Source organism: Phalangium opilio, unplaced genomic scaffold, assembly GCF_054372755.1.
Source record: "Phalangium opilio isolate 3A_F unplaced genomic scaffold, DU_Popi_V2 ptg000540l_1, whole genome shotgun sequence".
NCBI classification, from domain to species: domain Eukaryota; kingdom Metazoa; phylum Arthropoda; class Arachnida; order Opiliones; family Phalangiidae; genus Phalangium; species Phalangium opilio.
In genome coordinates, this window is record NW_028324244.1 from 2362763 (window position 1) to 2387389 (window position 24627).

A 24627-nucleotide genomic window follows, 5' to 3' on the forward strand; every position below is an offset into this window, starting at 1 on the left:
GTGTATCTAGGCTATAATAGTGTATTTCTATATCTATGGTAGCTATATACAGAATTTGTGGGTGGAGTCAAAATATAAGCAGACGAAGTTTCTCAATAAAGTATGCGAGGATGGGCAGTGAATTTGCTACCTTCAACGTTCTTCTTACATAAATCCGTTTTTGCTCTGGTTATATTAGAGATACGGGGATGTCCTTTGAGTATGTTATAGCATAAGCCTATAAATTTTACCGGTAGGTGGGGTTTTATAGGCTTATGGTTATAGTCATATTTAAGGATCTTTTTATGTATTCAAAAGTTCTTCCAACATGAACAGTTTCTATGGTTTGATTATAAAAGCAAGTTTTTACCGAAATGACATTAGTCTCAAAAATAATCCTAACGTGGTCTAAAGTTAAACTATGGTGTCCAAAAATAGCTTATGGTATAAGTTGTTTTAAGTTTTCTAGCGTTATTTACATGTTTTGTAAACTTCGAGTAATAATTTCCATACAGTGCGTATATAATCTTTAAATGTATGGCGAACTTTTGGAAAATACGTAAAACAAGGGTTAGTCACATGGTAGGGTGGAAATAGCCTGGAAGCTATTTTCACCCGGGGTAGACTTCACCGGGCGGTGAAAATAGCGCCCAAGCTATTTTCACCCTCCCGCGGCCCTCACCTCCATTCTTATTCACGTGGTAGGGTGGAAATAAAATCTACGCTATGTTCACCCGGGGTAGACTTTTCCCTTCACCGGACGGTGAAAATAGCGCCCAAGCTATTTTCACCCTCCCGCGGCCCTTACCTCAATTCTTACTCACGTGGTAGGGTGGAAATATAATCCACGCTATGTTCGCCCGGGGTAGACTTCACCGGGCGGTGAAAATAGCGCCCAAGCTATTTTCACCCTCCCGCGGCCCTTACCTCCATTCTTAGTCACGTGGTAGGGTGGAAATAAAATCTACGCTATGTTCACCCGGGGTAGACTTTTCCCTTCACCGGACGGTGAAAATAGCGCCCAAGCTATTTTCACCCTCCCGCGGCCCTTACCTCAATTCTTACTCACGTGGTAGGGTGGAAATATAATCCACGCTATGTTCACCCGGGGTAGACTTCACCGGACGGTGGAAATAGCAGCCAACAGTCTTGGAAATAAGGATTTTTTTGAAACTAGTCCTCGGGACCAGTGACCCCCCTCGTCTACAATATTAAACTGGTCCTTGGGACCAGTGACCCTATCCCTAATTATTTTTTTACTAATCCTGATAAAAAATTAAGGGAGTATTTCGTTGACGCACAGCCCACTCGATCACGCTTCACGGGCTATAGAAGCGAAATACACATTTTGAGTCAAAAATCAGAGTCAGCTTTTAACATGGCCGTCATCCTTGGATTTTTCGAGCTAAAAAGCAAAAAAATTCCCGATACGCGCTTTTACATAGGAAAATAATTGTTTGGAGGGGCTTCTATAGCGTGTGAAGCCAAAGCGTGATCGAGTGGGCTATGGTTGTTGCAAGGAAGGCAAGAATCATTGAGTTGAGAGTGGTAATTTGCTCAACTCAATGGCAAGAATGAGTCAAGGCTAGGAGTCTATATCCGTGGAGTAGAAACTTATAATGACTTTAATTTTTAAACTGGTCCCTCCTCAATTTTCATAGAAGTTCTCAATTAATAAACTGGTCCCTAGGACCAGTAACCCCTAGATTTCGAATAAAAAAACTGGTCCGAGCAATTAATAAACTGGTTTTGGACCTGTGGACTTGTGCTATTTCCAAGACTGGGCCAGCCAAGCTATTTTCACCCTACCGCAGTCCTTACCTCAATTCTTAGTCACATGGTACTGGTAGGGTGGATATAGCCTCTACGCTATTTTCACCTAGGGTAGGAATAGGCTTCCGCCTATTTCTACCCGGGGGGGGGGTGAGAATAGTGACACTAAAAAAAAACCAAATGTCAATTTCAATTTTCAAAATTTCAGAGGGAACTTTCTTCGGAAAGTCATGTTAAATTGTTTGGTAGTTGCTTCCTGGACCTACAGTCTGATGCTTCTAGGTTGCATATAATTTTACTAAAGGTAAGTAGTTAGTTTAATTTTAGAATGTTTGTATTTTAATGTTCATGTAAATCATTCTTTTAAACCTGGACGTTCAGCGCATTGTGAAACTAGGTAAGCAAGCAGTAAGCTTTTCTGATCCTGTTTATATATTAACTTTAATTTATTTAAATTAATTGCTATATTTTAAATAAATTGGGCCTTTACCATTTAAACTTATTGACCGACCCTTGTGTACTATTTTAGTATTAAAACAAATTCAACAATGCTTGGCAAATTCAAATCAACAACCGCTGTTCCTAGAGCCAACTCTGGTATTGTTTCAATTAATTTTGTACGCGAATCTATCTGGCATCTGATTTAAAAATAGGCCCATTTTATTTGCCCTACGGGCTAAATTGAAGAATACCACCTGCTCTTCCAATCTTAATAAATCATATACCAAATGAAAGCTTACGCCTTCCTCTATTCATTGCACACCATTATAGTGAGCGCAAACAATAATTAACATTAAAAAACTAATTAAATATATAGCAGTGCCAAAGGCTTTGCCGGGACTCGCTGTGATATGAGCGGCTAAATGTGCGCCTGTTTTTGTTATTATTAAGTTTTATCAACTGAATAAATTTGAATTTCCCCTTTTCCAAAATTTTACTAAATAGAATATGTTTTATGGCTAATTACCTTTTTTATTGCCACCTTTTCCATTACCTTAAATCATAAATTTTAGGTTAGGTTAGGTTAGGTTAGGTTTGGTTTGGTTTGGTTTGGTTTGGTTTGGTTAGGTTTGGTTTGGTTTGGTTTGGTTTGGTTTGGTTAGGTTTGGTTTGGTTTGGTTAGGTGCGTTTTGAATTTTTAAAAATGTGATTCTTTGATCACTGAAACTTCGAATGTTTGAAGCTATATTTATATTAATTTTTTTGTAACGGACGTGCGTGTATCATCACAGCGAGTCCTGGCAAAGCCTTTGACACTGCTATATATTTAATTAGTTTTTTAATGTTAATTATTGTTTGCGCTCACTATAATGGTGTGCAATGAATAGAGGAAGGCGTGACCTTTCATTTGGTATATGATTTATTAAGTTTGGAAGAGCAGGTGGTATTCTTCAATTTTGCCGAATTATCATAATGTTGAATGCTATTTTATATTTTTCTTTTATTACCTTTAGAAATTTAAAAAAATATAGAACAATGTCCACCGCAAGTGCAAGTAGATTAGTAGCTGTTTGTCAAATGACATCAACTTCAGACAGAGAAAGCAACTTTTCAACTTGCCAGTCACTTATAGAAAGATCGGCCAAACAAGGTGCGAAGGTTGTATTTCTACCAGAAGCTTTTGACTTAATAGGGGAGAGTAGAGCTCGGACATTAGAGCTAGCTGAACCTTTAGACGGCCCTTTCATGCTCAGAATGAAACAATTAGCTAAAGACAATAATGTATGGCTATCTTTGGGTGGATTTCACGAGAAAGTAATTAGAATTGTACCCTTTTTTTCATATCAAAGTTGAATATTTTACTGTAACTTGGTTGTTTTACAAAGGGACCTGATCATGAACCTAATAAAATCCAAAATGCCCATGTTATTGTTAACCAAGAAGGCGAAATTGCGTCAGTTTATCGGAAATTACATCTTTTTGATGTTGAAATTAAAGGCAGTGTACGTTTAAAGGAATCTGATTACACTATAGCTGGTGATCATATTGTTGAACCTGTCGAAAGTCCAGTTGGGAAAATTGGACTCGGGATTGTATCCTTGTAATTTTGGGAACCCTAAACTGTCCTTAATTCAATCCTTAACTTTAAAATTAGTGCTATGACATGCGTTTTCCAGAGTTTTCATTGGCTTTATCAAGATCAGGGGCTGATATAATTACTTACCCTTCCGCTTTCACCCAAACAACTGGAGTGGCCCATTGGGAAGTGAGGCTAATTAACTATCAAAATTATTAATTAACAATTTCCTAATAGTTAAATTAAATTTATTAGGCCATATTAAGAGCAAGAGCTATTGAAAGTCAATGTTACGTCATTGCCGCTACCCAAACTGGGAAACACAATTCTAAAAGATCGTCTTATGGACACGCTATGATTGTGGATCCATGGGGAAGAATCGTAGCTTCATGTTCAGAAGGAACCAATCTAGTCTTGGCTGAAATTGATTTAGATTATATTGCAAAGATTAGAACTGAAATGCCAGTCTTTCAACATCGGAGACCCGAGATTTATGGCTCTATTCCTGATATGAGAGAACTGAATTTGGCAAATATTAACTCTCGGGAGTTTTATCAATTTGGTCAGGTTGAGATCAAATCATCGCAGATTTTCTACAAAAGTGCCTTTTCTATGGCCTTTGTCAATAAGAAACCTGTGGTTCCTGGTCGTATCCTTTAAAAAATTAGTAAAAATTAATTATTAAATTATTTAAAAATCCTTGACTTGAAAGTTGAAATCATTAGATGTCCTGATTTCACCTATTAGACCAGTTAAAAGGGTTCAAGAATTAAATTCTATGGAGATTTCGGACTTATTTGCAACAGCTCAAAGAGTTCAGAAGGTTGTTGAAAAGGAATTCAACGCAAATTCATCTACTTTCACAATTCAAGATGGAATAGATGCTGGTCAATCAATATTTCATGTCCACGTTCATATCTTACCAAGAAGGCCTAATGATTTTAAAAGAAATGATGACGTCTATTTTGAGGTTTGTCTAACTTAAAATAAATTGTTTAAAAGGAGTTTAATTAAATTTCCTCGTCAAATTTTAATTTTACAGCTTCAAGATCATGAAAAAAGTGAAAAATATAAATTTAGAAATGAAGATGAAATGGCTAAGGAAGCGGAAATATTGAGAAAATACTTTTTGTAAGTAGTCAGGTAATAGTAGTTATATATATATATATATATATATATATATGTAGGAGAACCAGTCTGGGAAATAAGGATATTTTTTAAACTAGTCCTTGGGACCCCCCCTAGTGTCCTAAATAATAAACTGCATGGTCTCCGGAGTGGTCCCAGCCTTTGTTCTCCTATAAATTTGCAATTAATAAACTGGTCCCGAGGACCAGTAACCCCCACTTTTTGAATTAAAAAACTAGTCCAAGCAATTAATAAACTGGTTTTGGACCAGAGGAAGTGTGCTATTTCCCAGCCTGTTCGGTAGGCGATTGCCAAGTGCTGCCGCGTATTGCCATTTTATATGTACGAGAACCAGTCTGGGAAATAAGGATATTTTTTAAACTAGTCCTTGGGACCAGTGACCCCCCCCCCCCCTAGTGTCCTAAATAATAAACTATTCTCCGGAGTGGTCCCAGCCTTTGTTCTCCTATAAATTTGCAATTAATTAACTGGTCCCGAGGACCAGTAACCCCCACTTTTTGAATTAAAAACCTAGTCCAAGCAATTAATAAACTGGTTTTGGACCAGAGGAAGTGTGCTAGCCTATTTCCCAGCCTGTTCGGTAGGCGATTGCCAAGTGCTGCCGCGTATTGCCATTTTATATGTACGAGAACCAGTCTGGGAAATAAGGATTATTTTTTAAACTAAGGAATTGTAGTGTTTAATTTTTCAATTTACATAGCGTGTTGATTGTTTCAAAAACTTAAATTTAAATATTGAACGCTAAAAAATTAAGATGGTTTAGTTAAAGTTTCGAGATGGCGACACCATCGCGTGATAAACTTGGTAGCTTTCCGTCCGTCCCGATGTTTTCAAAAGTGTCCCACGAGCCCCAATAGGCAGGTTAACGCGAAGGCCACTAGCGGTAATTTTCTCAACTCAATGAAAGTTTTCCTTCTCACCCTCAGGCGGCGCTTAGCCAATCAGGCGCAATCCCCACTTGCCCTCCTCTTTGTAAAACTTGTCGCCATTTCGGCGGAAAGGGGAGGAGCTATTTTAAGCCAGCCTCACCCCTTGGTCCTATCTCTGAAGCCTTGGTGTGACGTCGCCCATGCTATTTGCCCATAGAACCAAAGCTGTACCAACACGGCTGCTAAGCCAGTGACGTTTTACCTGGGCGCTGACGTCGCAACTGAGATAGCTCTATCTCAGTTGTGACGTCAGCGCCTAGGTAAAACGTCACGGGCTTAGCTTTGGCAGTGGGCCGCCATGTTCGGTACCGCTTTGGTTCTATGGACAAATAGCATGGGTGACGTCACACTAAAGCTTCTGAGATAGCTCTTGCGTGAACCGCGAATAGGTGATGTCATAACGGCGTATTTATCCTAAAGATGTCGCCAAATATTATTTGAAATATTAAAACCGCGAATTTTAAAACGCATATTTCCAAACCATATTAGGCATTGTTTTTTATGTTTTAATCCAATTAATATTTCGATCAAAAATTGACTAATAATGTATCTAATTAGCTGCTAATAAATTACTGCCCAGGTGTTTCGACATTCATAAGGGCATTGTTCCTGAATCTGAAAATTCCAGAGAAAGTGAAAACACGGTTGAATTCCAAACAAAATTCAAAGAAGTTCAAAAATTCGCAAATAGCGAAAGTTCAAATTCACAATTGATGTCTGGTAATTATTTGTATTTGTATTTTGATAATAGAAAAGTATACTAGACACACAATAATAGACAGTAAATGAAAAGTGAGATAAGATAATTTATGTTGACGTGATAAGGGACGTCAAAATTTTCCGTGTCATTCTAGTGCTAGTTATAGTTCATGTACCAATGCGAGCACGAGAGGCTTATAGCGTGGGTTTAACTCGGTTTAACTTTGTTATATCAGGTCGTCGTAAGGATCAAATCCAACAAATTTAAGGCATTTATTTTTATAAACTAATTTGAACTCTTTTGTTAATTTGCTCTCCTGCTCCTTTAACTTCAGATGGGTAATTATCGAACCATGGGGTGAATTCTGTAACTGTTTGCGGTACTAAATCCTCAGCAATCAACCCACAAACGATAATTGTCTTGATGTGGGACAAAAACGCACAAGCGCATGCGTGCGACTTGGCAAATAGTTAAGCGCTAATAGATAGAGTAATGACGAGGGAACTATTTATCGCGTGTGTGCATGATTCGGTCTAGTAACCTGGCTATAATCAGGGATAAGGGAGGTGAGATGGATTGGAAATGATGAAGGGCGACCTGCGGCACCGTATCTCTCCCAGACTAAAGTCCCAGTGTACCTCGCGCACGCCCCTACCCTTCGGTAGCAGGCTGGGATATAAGGATATTTTTTAAACTAGTCCTTTGGACCAGTGACTCCCTAGTGTCTGAAATAATTAGCTGGTCTTAGGACTGGTCCCAGCCTTTGCTCTCCAATAGATTTGCAATTAATAAACTGGTTTTGGACCAGAGGAAGTGTGCTATTTCCCAGCCTGTTCGGTAGGCGATTGCCAAGTGCTGCCGCGTATTGCCATTTTATATGTACGAGAACCAGTCTGGGAAATAAGGATATTTTTTAAACTAGTCCTTGGGACCAGTGACCCCCCCCCCTAGTGTCCTAAATAATAAACTGGTCTCCGGAGTGGTCCCAGCCTTTGTTCTCCTATAAATTTGCAATTAATAAACTGGTCCCGAGGACCAGTAACCCCCACTTTTTGAATTAAAAAACTAGTCCAAGCAATTAATAAACTGGTTTTGGACCAGAGGAAGTGTGCTATTTCCCAGGCTGTTCGGTAGGCGATTGCCAAGTGCTGCCGCGTATTGCCATTTTATATGTACGAGAACCAGTCTGGGAAATAAGGATATTTTTTAAACTAGTCCTTGGGACCAGTGACCCCCCCCCCCTAGTGTCCTAAATAATAAACTGGTCTCCGGAGTGGTCCCAGCCTTTGTTCTCCTATAAATTTGCAATTAACTGGTCCCGAGGACCAGTAACCCCCACTTTTTGAATTAAAAACCTAGTCCAAGCAATTAATAAACTGGTTTTGCATAACCTTGAATAACTTCCGTTGCTTATAGGGCCTATGTTAGACTCAAAATTAACAAAGCAATGGAGAGAAGCATTCTTAAGACACATTCTCACAAGTTTTCAACTTTTTAAATGGAATACATTTTTCACAAAGTAGAGTTCCCCAAATTCGCGAGCAATCAGGCGAAAAATAAACATTAATGTAGTGCAATCATAAGTTTATAAGATATGTTCCATAAGTATATGACACTAATGCTAGACCTACAGCTCGAGCTAGTTCGAGAACGACAAGCGAAAATTGGCTACACTTGGTTTTGCAGTACATATTCCTATTTAGTCTGCATTACTAAGCCTTTGACAGCGCCTCACCAGGCATCGATTTACGAGAATCTGACCTACGTCACTTCTTGACAAGCTCCAGTTTGTAACCAGTGACTATTTTATGGAACATATCTTATGAAGTTATGGTGCAATGGGTTTTTACGTATGTTCCGTGTGGCTTAGGAACAAAGTTTTACACTTTTGAAATAAGTATAAAATGCATATTTAAAGTCGTGCTTGTCCATTCAGCAGATGATTTTGCCAATGAAAGCGCAAGGAGTCCGTCTATAATATATGAAACCAAATTCTCGGAATTTGAAGCTTCGGACTTTAACGATCAGTCGCAAGTCGCTCGGGGACAAGAGATTATGCAGTTGAATAATAATATTGGCATGTCTGGAAGGCCTGGTCCTGGTGAGTACAGAATCATTTTTAGGGGTTTTTACGCGGGTTTTAGATGCGCAAAGGCTTACGAAATATGCCGAGTCATCTCTTTCAATTTTCATTTTGAGATGATGTATTGTTATAATCGTTGTACTGCGTACATTAGGCTTAGGTTAATTAGAAGTAATGTGAATAGATACTTTAGGGACAAATAAAAAATGTGCATAGTCATCATTTTCATTTATGCAAAGGCTTAGTTAAAGAAACGCATTAATGCTTAGTCATTACGCTGTTATTACGATATCGGGACAAAATTTGTTATTAACGTGGGGACCCAATATATTAAGATGGTAATTTCTGTGGAGGGCCCAACATGAATAACCAACAACTAATGCCACCGGGATAACAAGAGGGTAATAGACATTCACCAGTAAATTTGGCACGTTGGTTTGGCAATGACGTGACGTCTTGAAAAAGAAAATGCCCGATATGCCACTTGCTCCCCTTCAAAACGCTCTCTCTGTCGAAGAGCTAGAAAGACAACAACATACAACCGTCGTACATAATTGAATAACAAATAAATAAACAGACACAAACAATCGAAATGACTGTTAACAGTTTTACGTCGAATCAACGAGCAAAATTCTTAAATTTTGATTATGATTTTTGCTGAGAGACAATAACCAAACTGAACTGAACTTGTAATTACCTTTTTTGTTTCCTTTTTGTGGGGTATACTTCAGTTTTTTATTTTAAGTTTAAATTGGTATAAAGTAATACCGTCTAATTCCGGTAAATAACGGAACAAGGCTTAGGAAATCCTTGCCGAGGCTTAGGATATCCTGGAAATCCTTGCCGAGGCTTAGGATATCCTGGAAATCCTTGCCGAGGCTTAGGATATCCTGGAAATCCTTGCCGAGGCTTAGGATATCCTGGAAATTCTAGCCTAGGCTTAGGAAATCCTCGCCGAGGCTTAGAAAACCTATTTTTCTTCCCTATTTCCTATAAAAATGACGTTTTTTGTGTGAAATCTTTTCAATTCTGAAGTATTGGGGAAAAAATCAACTATTTCGAAACATTTTGTGTTTTTTTCGGTAATTCATTTTTTTAGTAGCGAATGATTTAGTATAAAAAAAAGTAAGTAAAAATCTTATTGAATAACAAATACTGTGATAGAGATGTGTACAGCAGCCCTGGGTTTAGTTTCCTTTGTTAAGGAAAAAAACCCACCGTTTTTTAGGGGGGTTTAAAATACAAGAAAGTCCCCAAATAGTTAAAAAGCAATTAGATGTAAAAGAATACGTAAAATTGTAGTTTTTCTATAGTTTATATATATAACCAGTGACTAGGGTCAGTATGCATAACTTTGGACACTTTTTGCATAACCTTGAATAACTTCCGTTTCTTATAGGGCCTATGTTAGACTCAAAATTAACAAAGCAATGGAGAGAAGCATTCTTAAGACACATTCTCACAAGTTTTCAACTTTTTAAATGGAATACATTTTTCACAAAGTAGAGTTCCCCAAATTCGCGAGCAATCAGGCGAAAAATAAACATTAATGTAGTGCAATCATAAGTTTATAAGATATGTTCCATAAGTATATGACACTAATGCTAGACCTACAGCTCGAGCTAGTTCGAGAACGACAAGCGAAAATTGGCTACACTTGGTTTTGCAGTACATATTCCTATTTAGTCTGCATTACTAAGCCTTTGACAGCGCCTCACCAGGCATCGATTTACGAGAATCTGACCTACGTCACTTCTTGACAAGCTCCAGTTTGTAACCAGTGACTATTTTATGGAACATATCTTATGAAGTTATGGTGCAATGGGTTTTTACGTATGTTCCGTGTGGCTTAGGAACAAAGTTTTACACTTTTGAAATAAGTATAAAATGCATATTTAAAGTCGTGCTTGTCCATTCAGCAGATGATTTTGCCAATGAAAGCGCAAGGAGTCCGTCTATAATATATGAAACCAAATTCTCGGAATTTGAAGCTTCGGACTTTAACGATCAGTCGCAAGTCGCTCGGGGACAAGAGATTATGCAGTTGAATAATAATATTGGCATGTCTGGAAGGCCTGGTCCTGGTGAGTACAGAATCATTTTTAGGGGTTTTTACGCGGGTTTTAGATGCGCAAAGGCTTACGAAATATGCCGAGTCATCTCTTTCAATTTTCATTTTGAGATGATGTATTGTTATAATCGTTGTACTGCGTACATTAGGCTTAGGTTAATTAGAAGTAATGTGAATAGATACTTTAGGGACAAATAAAAAATGTGCATAGTCATCATTTTCATTTATGCAAAGGCTTAGTTAAAGAAACGCATTAATGCTTAGTCATTACGCTGTTATTACGATATCGGGACAAAATTTGTTATTAACGTGGGGACCCAATATATTAAGATGGTAATTTCTGTGGAGGGCCCAACATGAATAACCAACAACTAATGCCACCGGGACAACAAGGGGGTAATAGACATTCACCAGTAAATTTGGCACGTTGGTTTGGCAATGACGTGACGTCTTGAAAAAGAAAATGCCCGATATGCCACTTGCTCCCCTTCAAAACGCTCTCTCTGTCGAAGAGCTAGAAAGACAACAACATACAACCGTCGTACATAATTGAATAACAAATAAATAAACAGACACAAACAATCGAAATGACTGTTAACAGTTTTACGTCGAATCAACGAGCAAAATTCTTAAATTTTGATTATGATTTTTGCTGAGAGACAATAACCAAACTGAACTGAACTTGTAATTACCTTTTTTGTTTCCTTTTTGTGGGGTATACTTCAGTTTTTTATTTTAAGTTTAAATTGGTATAAAGTAATACCGTCTAATTCCGGTAAATAACGGAACAAGGCTTAGGAAATCCTTGCCGAGGCTTAGGATATCCTGGAAATCCTTGCCGAGGCTTAGGATATCCTGGAAATCCTTGCCGAGGCTTAGGATATCCTGGAAATCCTTGCCGAGGCTTAGGATATCCTGGAAATTCTAGCCTAGGCTTAGGAAATCCTCGCCGAGGCTTAGAAAACCTATTTTTCTTCCCTATTTCCTATAAAAATGACGTTTTTTGTGTGAAATCTTTTCAATTCTGAAGTATTGGGGAAAAAATCAACTATTTCGAAACATTTTGTTTTTTTTTTCGGTAATTCATTTTTTTAGTAGCGAATGATTTAGTATAAAAAAAAAGTAAGTAAAAATCTTATTGAATAACAAATACTGTGATAGAGATGTGTACAGCAGCCCTGGGTTTAGTTTCCTTTGTTAAGGAAAAAAACCCACCGTTTTTTAGGGGGGTTTAAAATACAAGAAAGTCCCCAAATAGTTAAAAAGCAATTAGATGTAAAAGAATACGTAAAATTGTAGTTTTTCTATAGTTTATATATATAACCAGTGACTAGGGTCAGTATGCATAACTTTGGACACTTTTTGCATAACCTTGAATAACTTCCGTTTCTTATAGGGCCTATGTTAGACTCAAAATTAACAAAGCAATGGAGAGAAGCATTCTTAAGACACATTCTCACAAGTTTTCAACTTTTTAAATGGAATACATTTTTCACAAAGTAGAGTTCCCCAAATTCGCGAGCAATCAGGCGAAAAATAAACATTAATGTAGTGCAATCATAAGTTTATAAGATATGTTCCATAAGTATATGACACTAATGCTAGACCTACAGCTCGAGCTAGTTCGAGAACGACAAGCGAAAATTGGCTACACTTGGTTTTGCAGTACATATTCCTATTTAGTCTGCATTACTAAGCCTTTGACAGCGCCTCACCAGGCATCGATTTACGAGAATCTGACCTACGTCACTTCTTGACAAGCTCCAGTTTGTAACCAGTGACTATTTTATGGAACATATCTTATGAAGTTATGGTGCAATGGGTTTTTACGTATGTTCCGTGTGGCTTAGGAACAAAGTTTTACACTTTTGAAATAAGTATAAAATGCATATTTAAAGTCGTGCTTGTCCATTCAGCAGATGATTTTGCCAATGAAAGCGCAAGGAGTCCGTCTATAATATATGAAACCAAATTCTCGGAATTTGAAGCTTCGGACTTTAACGATCAGTCGCAAGTCGCTCGGGGACAAGAGATTATGCAGTTGAATAATAATATTGGCATGTCTGGAAGGCCTGGTCCTGGTGAGTACAGAATCATTTTTAGGGGTTTTTACGCGGGTTTTAGATGCGCAAAGGCTTACGAAATATGCCGAGTCATCTCTTTCAATTTTCATTTTGAGATGATGTATTGTTATAATCGTTGTACTGCGTACATTAGGCTTAGGTTAATTAGAAGTAATGTGAATAGATACTTTAGGGACAAATAAAAAATGTGCATAGTCATCATTTTCATTTATGCAAAGGCTTAGTTAAAGAAACGCATTAATGCTTAGTCATTACGCTGTTATTACGATATCGGGACAAAATTTGTTATTAACGTGGGGACCCAATATATTAAGATGGTAATTTCTGTGGAGGGCCCAACATGAATAACCAACAACTAATGCCACCGGGACAACAAGGGGGTAATAGACATTCACCAGTAAATTTGGCACGTTGGTTTGGCAATGACGTGACGTCTTGAAAAAGAAAATGCCCGATATGCCACTTGCTCCCCTTCAAAACGCTCTCTCTGTCGAAGAGCTAGAAAGACAACAACATACAACCGTCGTACATAATTGAATAACAAATAAATAAACAGACACAAACAATCGAAATGACTGTTAACAGTTTTACGTCGAATCAACGAGCAAAATTCTTAAATTTTGATTATGATTTTTGCTGAGAGACAATAACCAAACTGAACTGAACTTGTAATTACCTTTTTTGTTTCCTTTTTGTGGGGTATACTTCAGTTTTTTATTTTAAGTTTAAATTGGTATAAAGTAATACCGTCTAATTCCGGTAAATAACGGAACAAGGCTTAGGAAATCCTTGCCGAGGCTTAGGATATCCTGGAAATCCTTGCCGAGGCTTAGGATATCCTGGAAATCCTTGCCGAGGCTTAGGATATCCTGGAAATCCTTGCCGAGGCTTAGGATATCCTGGAAATTCTAGCCTAGGCTTAGGAAATCCTCGCCGAGGCTTAGAAAACCTATTTTTCTTCCCTATTTCCTATAAAAATGACGTTTTTTGTGTGAAATCTTTTCAATTCTGAAGTATTGGGGAAAAAATCAACTATTTCGAAACATTTTGTTTTTTTTTTCGGTAATTCATTTTTTTAGTAGCGAATGATTTAGTATAAAAAAAAAGTAAGTAAAAATCTTATTGAATAACAAATACTGTGATAGAGATGTGTACAGCAGCCCTGGGTTTAGTTTCCTTTGTTAAGGAAAAAAACCCACCGTTTTTTAGGGGGGTTTAAAATACAAGAAAGTCCCCAAATAGTTAAAAAGCAATTAGATGTAAAAGAATACGTAAAATTGTAGTTTTTCTATAGTTTATATATATAACCAGTGACTAGGGTCAGTATGCATAACTTTGGACACTTTTTGCATAACCTTGAATAACTTCCGTTTCTTATAGGGCCTATGTTAGACTCAAAATTAACAAAGCAATGGAGAGAAGCATTCTTAAGACACATTCTCACAAGTTTTCAACTTTTTAAATGGAATACATTTTTCACAAAGTAGAGTTCCCCAAATTCGCGAGCAATCAGGCGAAAAATAAACATTAATGTAGTGCATTCATAAGTTTATAAGATATGTTCCATAAGTATATGACACTAATGCTAGACCTACAGCTCGAGCTAGTTCGAGAACGACAAGCGAAAATTGGCTACACTTGGTTTTGCAGTACATATTCCTATTTAGTCTGCATTACTAAGCCTTTGACAGCGCCTCACCAGGCATCGATTTACGAGAATCTGACCTACGTCACTTCTTGACAAGCTCCAGTTTGTAACCAGTGACTATTTTATGGAACATATCTTATGAAGTTATGGTGCAATGGGTTTTTACGTATGTTCCGTGTGGCTTAGGAACAAAGTTTTACACTTTTGAAATAAGTATAAAATGCATATTTAAAGTCGTGCTTGTCCATTCAGCAGATGATTTTGCCAATGAAAGCGCAAGGAGTCCGTCTATAATATATGAAACCAAATTCTCGGAATTTGAAGCTTCGGACTTTAACGATCAGTCGCAAGTCGCTCGGGGACAAGAGATTATGCAGTTGAATAATAATATTGGCATGTCTGGAAGGCCTGGTCCTGGTGAGTACAGAATCATTTTTAGGGGTTTTTACGCGGGTTTTAGATGCGCAAAGGCTTACGAAATATGCCGAGTCATCTCTTTCAATTTTCATTTTGAGATGATGTATTGTTATAATCGTTGTACTGCGTACATTAGGCTTAGGTTAATTAGAAGTAATGTGAATAGATACTTTAGGGACAAATAAAAAATGTGCATAGTCATCATTTTCATTTATGCAAAGGCTTAGTTAAAGAAACGCATTAATGCTTAGTCATTACGCTGTTATTACGATATCGGGACAAAATTTGTTATTAACGTGGGGACCCAATATATTAAGATGGTAATTTCTGTGGAGGGCCCAACATGAATAACCAACAACTAATGCCACCGGGACAACAAGGGGGTAATAGACATTCACCAGTAAATTTGGCACGTTGGTTTGGCAATGACGTGACGTCTTGAAAAAGAAAATGCCCGATATGCCACTTGCTCCCCTTCAAAACGCTCTCTCTGTCGAAGAGCTAGAAAGACAACAACATACAACCGTCGTACATAATTGAATAACAAATAAATAAACAGACACAAACAATCGAAATGACTGTTAACAGTTTTACGTCGAATCAACGAGCAAAATTCTTAAATTTTGATTATGATTTTTGCTGAGAGACAATAACCAAACTGAACTGAACTTGTAATTACCTTTTTTGTTTCCTTTTTGTGGGGTATACTTCAGTTTTTTATTTTAAGTTTAAATTGGTATAAAGTAATACCGTCTAATTCCGGTAAATAACGGAACAAGGCTTAGGAAATCCTTGCCGAGGCTTAGGATATCCTGGAAATCCTTGCCGAGGCTTAGGATATCCTGGAAATCCTTGCCGAGGCTTAGGATATCCTGGAAATCCTTGCCGAGGCTTAGGATATCCTGGAAATTCTAGCCTAGGCTTAGGAAATCCTCGCCGAGGCTTAGAAAACCTATTTTTCTTCCCTATTTCCTATAAAAATGACGTTTTTTGTGTGAAATCTTTTCAATTCTGAAGTATTGGGGAAAAAATCAACTATTTCGAAACATTTTGTGTTTTTTTCGGTAATTCATTTTTTTAGTAGCGAATGATTTAGTATAAAAAAAAAGTAAGTAAAAATCTTATTGAATAACAAATACTGTGATAGAGATGTGTACAGCAGCCCTGGGTTTAGTTTCCTTTGTTAAGGAAAAAAACCCACCGTTTTTTAGGGGGGTTTAAAATACAAGAAAGTCCCCAAATAGTTAAAAAGCAATTAGATGTAAAAGAATACGTAAAATTGTAGTTTTTCTATAGTTTATATATATAACCAGTGACTAGGGTCAGTATGCATAACTTTGGACACTTTTTGCATAACCTTGAATAACTTCCGTTTCTTATAGGGCCTATGTTAGACTCAAAATTAACAAAGCAATGGAGAGAAGCATTCTTAAGACACATTCTCACAAGTTTTCAACTTTTTAAATGGAATACATTTTTCACAAAGTAGAGTTCCCCAAATTCGCGAGCAATCAGGCGAAAAATAAACATTAATGTAGTGCATTCATAAGTTTATAAGATATGTTCCATAAGTATATGACACTAATGCTAGACCTACAGCTCGAGCTAGTTCGAGAACGACAAGCGAAAATTGGCTACACTTGGTTTTGCAGTACATATTCCTATTTAGTCTGCATTACTAAGCCTTTGACAGCGCCTCACCAGGCATCGATTTACGAGAATCTGACCTACGTCACTTCTTGACAAGCTCCAGTTTGTAACCAGTGACTATTTTATGGAACATATCTTATGAAGTTATGGTGCAATGGGTTTTTACGTATGTTCCGTGTGGCTTAGGAACAAAGTTTTACACTTTTGAAATAAGTATAAAATGCATATTTAAAGTCGTGCTTGTCCATTCAGCAGATGATTTTGCCAATGAAAGCGCAAGGAGTCCGTCTATAATATATGAAACCAAATTCTCGGAATTTGAAGCTTCGGACTTTAACGATCAGTCGCAAGTCGCTCGGGGACAAGAGATTATGCAGTTGAATAATAATATTGGCATGTCTGGAAGGCCTGGTCCTGGTGAGTACAGAATCATTTTTAGGGGTTTTTACGCGGGTTTTAGATGCGCAAAGGCTTACGAAATATGCCGAGTCATCTCTTTCAATTTTCATTTTGAGATGATGTATTGTTATAATCGTTGTACTGCGTACATTAGGCTTAGGTTAATTAGAAGTAATGTGAATAGATACTTTAGGGACAAATAAAAAATGTGCATAGTCATCATTTTCATTTATGCAAAGGCTTAGTTAAAGAAACGCATTAATGCTTAGTCATTACGCTGTTATTACGATATCGGGACAAAATTTGTTATTAACGTGGGGACCCAATATATTAAGATGGTAATTTCTGTGGAGGGCCCAACATGAATAACCAACAACTAATGCCACCGGGATAACAAGAGGGTAATAGACATTCACCAGTAAATTTGGCACGTTGGTTTGGCAATGACGTGACGTCTTGAAAAAGAAAATGCCCGATATGCCACTTGCTCCCCTTCAAAACGCTCTCTCTGTCGAAGAGCTAGAAAGACAACAACATACAACCGTCGTACATAATTGAATAACAAATAAATAAACAGACACAAACAATCGAAATGACTGTTAACAGTTTTACGTCGAATCAACGAGCAAAATTCTTAAATTTTGATTATGATTTTTGCTGAGAGACAATAACCAAACTGAACTGAACTTGTAATTACCTTTTTTGTTTCCTTTTTGTGGGGTATACTTCAGTTTTTTATTTTAAGTTTAAATTGGTATAAAGTAATACCGTCTAATTCCGGTAAATAACGGAACAAGGCTTAGGAAATCCTTGCCGAGGCTTAGGATATCCTGGAAATCCTTGCCGAGGCTTAGGATATCCTGGAAATCCTTGCCGAGGCTTAGGATATCCTGGAAATCCTTGCCGAGGCTTAGGATATCCTGGAAATTCTAGCCTAGGCTTAGGAAATCCTCGCCGAGGCTTAGAAAACCTATTTTTCTTCCCTATTTCCTATAAAAATGACGTTTTTTGTGTGAAATCTTTTCAATTCTGAAGTATTGGGGAAAAAATCAACTATTTCGAAACATTTTGTGTTTTTTTCGGTAATTCATTTTTTTAGTAGCGAATGATTTAGTATAAAAAAAAGTAAGTAAAAATCTTATTGAATAACAAATACTGTGATAGAGATGTGTACAGCAGCCCTGGGTTTAGTTTCCTTTGTTAAGGAAAAAAACCCACCGTTTTTTAGGGGGGTTTAAAATACAAGAAAGTCCCCAAATAGTTAAAAAGCAATTAGATGTAAAAGAATACGTAAAATTGTAGTTTTTCTATAGTTTATATATATAACCAGTGACTAGGGTCAGTATGCATAACTTTGGACACTTTTTGCATAACCTTGAATAACTTCCGTTTCTTATAGGGCCTATGTTAGACTCAAAATTAACAAAGCAATGGAGAGAAGCATTCTTAAGACACATTCTCACAAGTTTTCAACTTTTTAAATGGAATACATTTTTCACAAAGTAGAGTTCCCCAAATTCGCGAGCAATCAGGCGAAAAATAAACATTAATGTAGTGCATTCATAAGTTTATAAGATATGTTCCATAAGTATATGACACTAATGCTAGACCTACAGCTCGAGCTAGTTCGAGAACGACAAGCGAAAATTGGCTACACTTGGTTTTGCAGTACATATTCCTATTTAGTCTGCATTACTAAGCCTTTGACAGCGCCTCACCAGGCATCGATTTACGAGAATCTGACCTACGTCACTTCTTGACAAGCTCCAGTTTGTAACCAGTGACTATTTTATGGAACATATCTTATGAAGTTATGGTGCAATGGGTTTTTACGTATGTTCCGTGTGGCTTAGGAACAAAGTTTTACACTTTTGAAATAAGTATAAAATGCATATTTAAAGTCGTGCTTGTCCATTCAGCAGATGATTTTGCCAATGAAAGCGCAAGGAGTCCGTCTATAATATATGAAACCAAATTCTCGGAATTTGAAGCTTCGGACTTTAACGATCAGTCGCAAGTCGCTCGGGGACAAGAGATTATGCAGTTGAATAATAATATTGGCATGTCTGGAAGGCCTGGTCCTGGTGAGTACAGAATCATTTTTAGGGGTTTTTACGCGGGTTTTAGATGCGCAAAGGCTTACGAAATATGCCGAGTCATCTCTTTCAATTTTCATTTTGAGATGATGTATTGTTATAATCGTTGTACTGCGTACATTAGGCTTAGGTTAATTAGAAGTAATGTGAATAGATACTTTAGGGACAAATAAAAAATGTGCATAGTCATCATTTTCATTTATGCAAAGGCTTAGTTAAAGAAACGCATTAATGCTTAGTCATTACGCTGTTATTACGATATCGGGACAAAATTTGTTATTAACGTGGGGACCCAATATATTAAGATGGTAATTTCTGTGGAGGGCCCAACATGAATAACCAACAACTAATGCCACCGGGACAACAAGGGGGTAATAGACATTCACCAGTAAATTTGGCACGTTGGTTTGGCAATGACGTGACGTCTTGAAAAAGAAAATGCCCGATATGCCACTTGCTCCCCTTCAAAACGCTCTCTCTGTCGAAGAGCTAGAAAGACAACAACATACAACCGTCGTACATAATTGAATAACAAATAAATAAACAGACACAAACAATCGAAATGACTGTTAACAGTTTTACGTCGAATCAACGAGCAAAATTCTTAAATTTTGATTATGATTTTTGCTGAGAGACAATAACCAAACTGAACTGAACTTGTAATTACCTTTTTTGTTTCCTTTTTGTGGGGTATACTTCAGTTTTTTATTTTAAGTTTAAATTGGTATAAAGTAATACCGTCTAATTCCGGTAAATAACGGAACAAGGCTTAGGAAATCCTTGCCGAGGCTTAGGATATCCTGGAAATCCTTGCCGAGGCTTAGGATATCCTGGAAATCCTTGCCGAGGCTTAGGATATCCTGGAAATCCTTGCCGAGGCTTAGGATATCCTGGAAATTCTAGCCTAGGCTTAGGAAATCCTCGCCGAGGCTTAGAAAACCTATTTTTCTTCCCTATTTCCTATAAAAATGACGTTTTTTGTGTGAAATCTTTTCAATTCTGAAGTATTGGGGAAAAAATCAACTATTTCGAAACATTTTGTTTTTTTTTTCGGTAATTCATTTTTTTAGTAGCGAATGATTTAGTATAAAAAAAAAGTAAGTAAAAATCTTATTGAATAACAAATACTGTGATAGAGATGTGTACAGCAGCCCTGGGTTTAGTTTCCTTTGTTAAGGAAAAAAACCCACCGTTTTTTAGGGGGGTTTAAAATACAAGAAAGTCCCCAAATAGTTAAAAAGCAATTAGATGTAAAAGAATACGTAAAATTGTAGTTTTTCTATAGTTTATATATATAACCAGTGACTAGGGTCAGTATGCATAACTTTGGACACTTTTTGCATAACCTTGAATAACTTCCGTTTCTTATAGGGCCTATGTTAGACTCAAAATTAACAAAGCAATGGAGAGAAGCATTCTTAAGACACATTCTCACAAGTTTTCAACTTTTTAAATGGAATACCTTTTTCACAAAGTAGAGTTCCCCAAATTCGCGAGCAATCAGGCGAAAAATAAACATTAATGTAGTGCAATCATAAGTTTATAAGATATGTTCCATAAGTATATGACACTAATGCTAGACCTACAGCTCGAGCTAGTTCGAGAACGACAAGCGAAAATTGGCTACACTTGGTTTTGCAGTACATATTCCTATTTAGTCTGCATTACTAAGCCTTTGACAGCGCCTCACCAGGCATCGATTTACGAGAATCTGACCTACGTCACTTCTTGACAAGCTCCAGTTTGTAACCAGTGACTATTTTATGGAACATATCTTATGAAGTTATGGTGCAATGGGTTTTTACGTATGTTCCGTGTGGCTTAGGAACAAAGTTTTACACTTTTGAAATAAGTATAAAATGCATATTTAAAGTCGTGCTTGTCCATTCAGCAGATGATTTTGCCAATGAAAGCGCAAGGAGTCCGTCTATAATATATGAAACCAAATTCTCGGAATTTGAAGCTTCGGACTTTAACGATCAGTCGCAAGTCGCTCGGGGACAAGAGATTATGCAGTTGAATAATAATATTGGCATGTCTGGAAGGCCTGGTCCTGGTGAGTACAGAATCATTTTTAGGGGTTTTTACGCGGGTTTTAGATGCGCAAAGGCTTACGAAATATGCCGAGTCATCTCTTTCAATTTTCATTTTGAGATGATGTATTGTTATAATCGTTGTACTGCGTACATTAGGCTTAGGTTAATTAGAAGTAATGTGAATAGATACTTTAGGGACAAATAAAAAATGTGCTTGTCCATTCAGCAGATGATTTTGCCAATGAAAGCGCAAGGAGTCCATCCTTAATAGATGAAACGGATTTAACAGGATTAAAAGTTTCCGACGATGAGAATAATAGTCCAATTCCTTATAAACATGGAGCAGCGAACGATGAAGATACTGCGAAATATACAAAAACATTTACTTTATGCCAGGATGAAAGTGTGGCTCTCAATTCTCGAAAAGAATGGTTCCATAGTGACTCTGAATCGTCTGATAGCGACAAGGATGGTATATTGAATGAAGATTTAAAAAAAAATAATGAAAGTCCTAAACAACGCAAGGGAGCTTGGACCAAGGACGAAGAGGATCTGTTGTTTATTGGTGTTGAAAAATTAGGTAAAGGTAACTGGGCTGATATAATTAAAGAATACGGCCTTAAAAGAAACATTCAACAACTGTTCGGGAAATGGAGACATCTATCAAAAAACGATCATTTAATGCTGAAAATTAAATCGCGGGTTTTAAGCAAAGCAAAGAAATAAAATTAAGAGGTAAAAGAATACCATAAAATAGTAAAATAAATTAGTATTAAAAATAAAAATAAAAATAAAAAATAAAAAATAAAAACAATATTATTCAAATTATCTAGTTTTTCCAATTTAAATGAAAATACTTTGTAGAATATGAAAATTTAAAAAAAATTAACAACCAAATTAGGGAAAATACAAATTTTTAAATGCGTAACAAATTAAATAAATTAGTAAATTATTTTAAGGTAAAATTAAAATGGTAAGGAAAGTTGGTTTTTTCGTGTACCAGTCTTGTAAAAATATGATAAAAATACTGAAGATATTGCTTTTAAATATTTTCTAAATTATTCTAGGGGTCTTCAAATGTTTTAAAATAAAATTCATTATGAAATTACAAAAAAAAAAATAATTAAAATATTAATGTTAGTCTGTTTTCTCTTGGCCTATAATGTGTGTTAAAGTTTTAATTGCTTTTAATTTTAGGATAAACAATTTTTTTAATTAACCTGGTACCAATTATTGTGAATCCTCCGTATTAGAGTATATGAATATTTACAATTTTACTTAACAGTCAAGAGCCGATGGGGAAGCAGTTTTATTATCCCCAGATGATCCTTTACCTAGATTTAACGATGATAGTGACGTAGACCCCATAGCTTAAATCAAATCAAAGTTTAGGGCGCAGTATTTCTTAGAATAAATAAATAAAATAGTCAGTTATTTGCATTCCAAGAACATTACGTGACTTCAAACTAAACTGGTTTAACCTCATTGTGTCATGTAATATCACTCCTAAAACGCATAAAAGTGCCTTGTATGAATTTAAAGCGTCATTAATGTGGGAGTTGAAATAACGATACCGTAAAGTGTATTTAAGTTTTGTTAATTATTTTTCCTCAAGGTACAAATCTAATTGTGCCTACTATTAGTTTCAAAAAATTAATACAAAAATATTAATTATCCAAATTAATAATTAATAACGTGATATGGTTACGTTTTGTTAATGATTATTCTTTTTAATGTTGAAAAAAATTAGGCCTATAGCCCTATACCAACATTTATTGATTAAGTTTAAATCATTTTGTTGAAGTATTGAAAGTATATTTCAACGAAGAAAAAAAATAAGAATAAAAAAATTGTTTCGAAGTGCATTTAGTAGAGAAAATGGCGGTTAAATGGAGTCACCAATGTTGTGATACTGAAAGATAACTTTATCTAGTCCAATTTTAAAATGAACTGCATTTTTTTAACCATAAGTTGCGTAACAATGTTTTCCGAGCTGACAAATAGGTTTGACGATGAATTGAATAATAGTTTATTTGTCGTTAACTATAGTATATATGATTTGAACGAGAATATATTTGACTGTAATTTATTGTTTAATTTCTTTAACTTTTAGAAGTAGTCTTCTAAGTTTATATTTTAATATTTTTTGATTACGTTTCGAAATATTGATCAAATACTTTGTGTTAATTTTCTAAATAATTTTCGTTCAATAAAATTAAAGTTGGACTAATGTTTTTGGTTTTCATTTTCCCGCTTTTAGTTTTCTTTTAATTTTGTAGCCACTCCGTGAGCGAATTATAGACACTCGGAGTCGGGGAGCGAAGGTGCGTTATTAAGTGTGCTATGATTGAAAAATATATGCTGTAGAGTGTAGAGTAGACTGTAGAGAGGGAAAATATTTCTTATTTCCGGACCTGTACTCGGCTTAATTCATAGTGTCAGGGCAACTTACACAGCGACATCTATTTAAACCAAGTTGAACGTTTAAATTTTTCTAACATAATTAATTTTATGTTGTTCAATTAAAAGCAAATCTAATACGTTTTATTTGAATCATTAAAGTTTTTTTTTATTAATTAACTATAATGTGTTACGAGGAAGGACGAACACACCCACGGCCACCACAACAGAAACGGCAACTCCCACTTCCTTCCCCAGTGAAACTAAAGCCCCGTTCACAAAGGCGCTTTTAGCTGAAGCTGATTGCTGAAAGTAGAGACCGATTTCCTCACAACGAGATTACGCTTTAAGCGCCCTCGCACGGCCGTCCGCCTCAGCTTCCAAAAATCTGTTCACAAAAAAAGCCGATTTCTTCCGCTTGGCGCTTACTGGAGCATAGCCCACTCGATCACGCGCGTCACGACGCAAGCTGCTCGCGCTATAGAAGCCCGATCAAAGAATTCAGTTTACATGTATAACCGCGACTTTTGAAAAAAAATCCAAGTCTGCGAAAATTAACATTACGTTCTATGGGAGGAGGTCGGTTTTTGGGCCAGATCCTCTGTCCTATTGATCCAAATGACCTGAAATTTTTATGAGACGTAAAGTTCGACGTGTTTTATTATTCTAAAAAGGATTCAAGCTTCTAGAGTGAATAGTTTTTTTTTAAAAAAATATTTTCAAAATCAAAATGATGGGTTCAGTGCTAAGACTGATTAAATCTTCGGATCTACTGGTCCAAATGTCCTGAAATTTTAATGAGAGGTGTGTTACAATCTATTCTATTATATTGAAAAGGATTCAAACTTCTAGAGTGGATAATTACTTTAATAAAAATTAATTTCTAATGTCACAATTGTAAATTAAGTACTTAATGCACAATATCTTTGGATCTAATGGCCCAAATGTCCTGAGAGGTATTATTATACCAAAAAAGTAAAAATTGTTAAGATTTAGAATATTTTAATTTCATTTTGGAATATCAAAATGATATATTTAGTACTTTGACCCCCTTTTTAAGATTAAAAATATTGCTTACACATTACACCAGAAGTCCATTAAATTAGGTGGACCTCTGATTACACCAAACATCCTAAAATTAACCAATTATAAGCCCAAAACACGCCTGTTTTGGGGAAGTTCAGAAGAAAGAAAAC

General features: G+C 36.3%; 1 protein-coding gene across 1 annotated transcript; it reads left to right on the top strand.

The window, feature by feature from the left end:
* Window positions 1–1960: 1960 nt before the first annotated feature.
* Window positions 1961–23261, top strand: LOC149588626 (uncharacterized). The gene is made up of 16 exons (XM_089862543.1): window positions 1961–2149; window positions 3207–3507; window positions 3579–3785; window positions 3848–3958; window positions 4025–4418; window positions 4495–4739; window positions 4812–4900; window positions 6428–6567; window positions 8484–8648; window positions 10550–10714; window positions 12618–12782; window positions 14686–14850; window positions 16753–16917; window positions 18819–18983; window positions 20887–21051; window positions 21261–23261. The coding sequence occupies exons 2-16, from the start codon at window positions 3229–3231 to the stop codon at window positions 21755–21757; spliced, it is 3117 nt and encodes a 1038-aa protein (XP_089718669.1). The 5' UTR covers window positions 1961–2149; window positions 3207–3228; the 3' UTR covers window positions 21758–23261.
* The last annotated feature ends 1366 nt before the right edge of the window (window positions 23262–24627 follow it).

Excerpts from the sequence above, each read along its gene's own strand:
- LOC149588626 (XM_089862543.1), top strand. The coding sequence starts at position 3,229 with ATGTCCACCGCAAGTGCAAGTAGATTAGTAGCTGTTTGTCAAATGACA. Across the intron at positions 4,419-4,494 it reads GAAACCTGTGGTTCCTGGTC|ATGTCCTGATTTCACCTATT; the intron begins GTATCCTTTAAA and ends TGAAATCATTAG. Across the intron at positions 4,901-6,427 it reads ATATTGAGAAAATACTTTTT|GTGTTTCGACATTCATAAGG; the intron begins GTAAGTAGTCAG and ends ATTACTGCCCAG.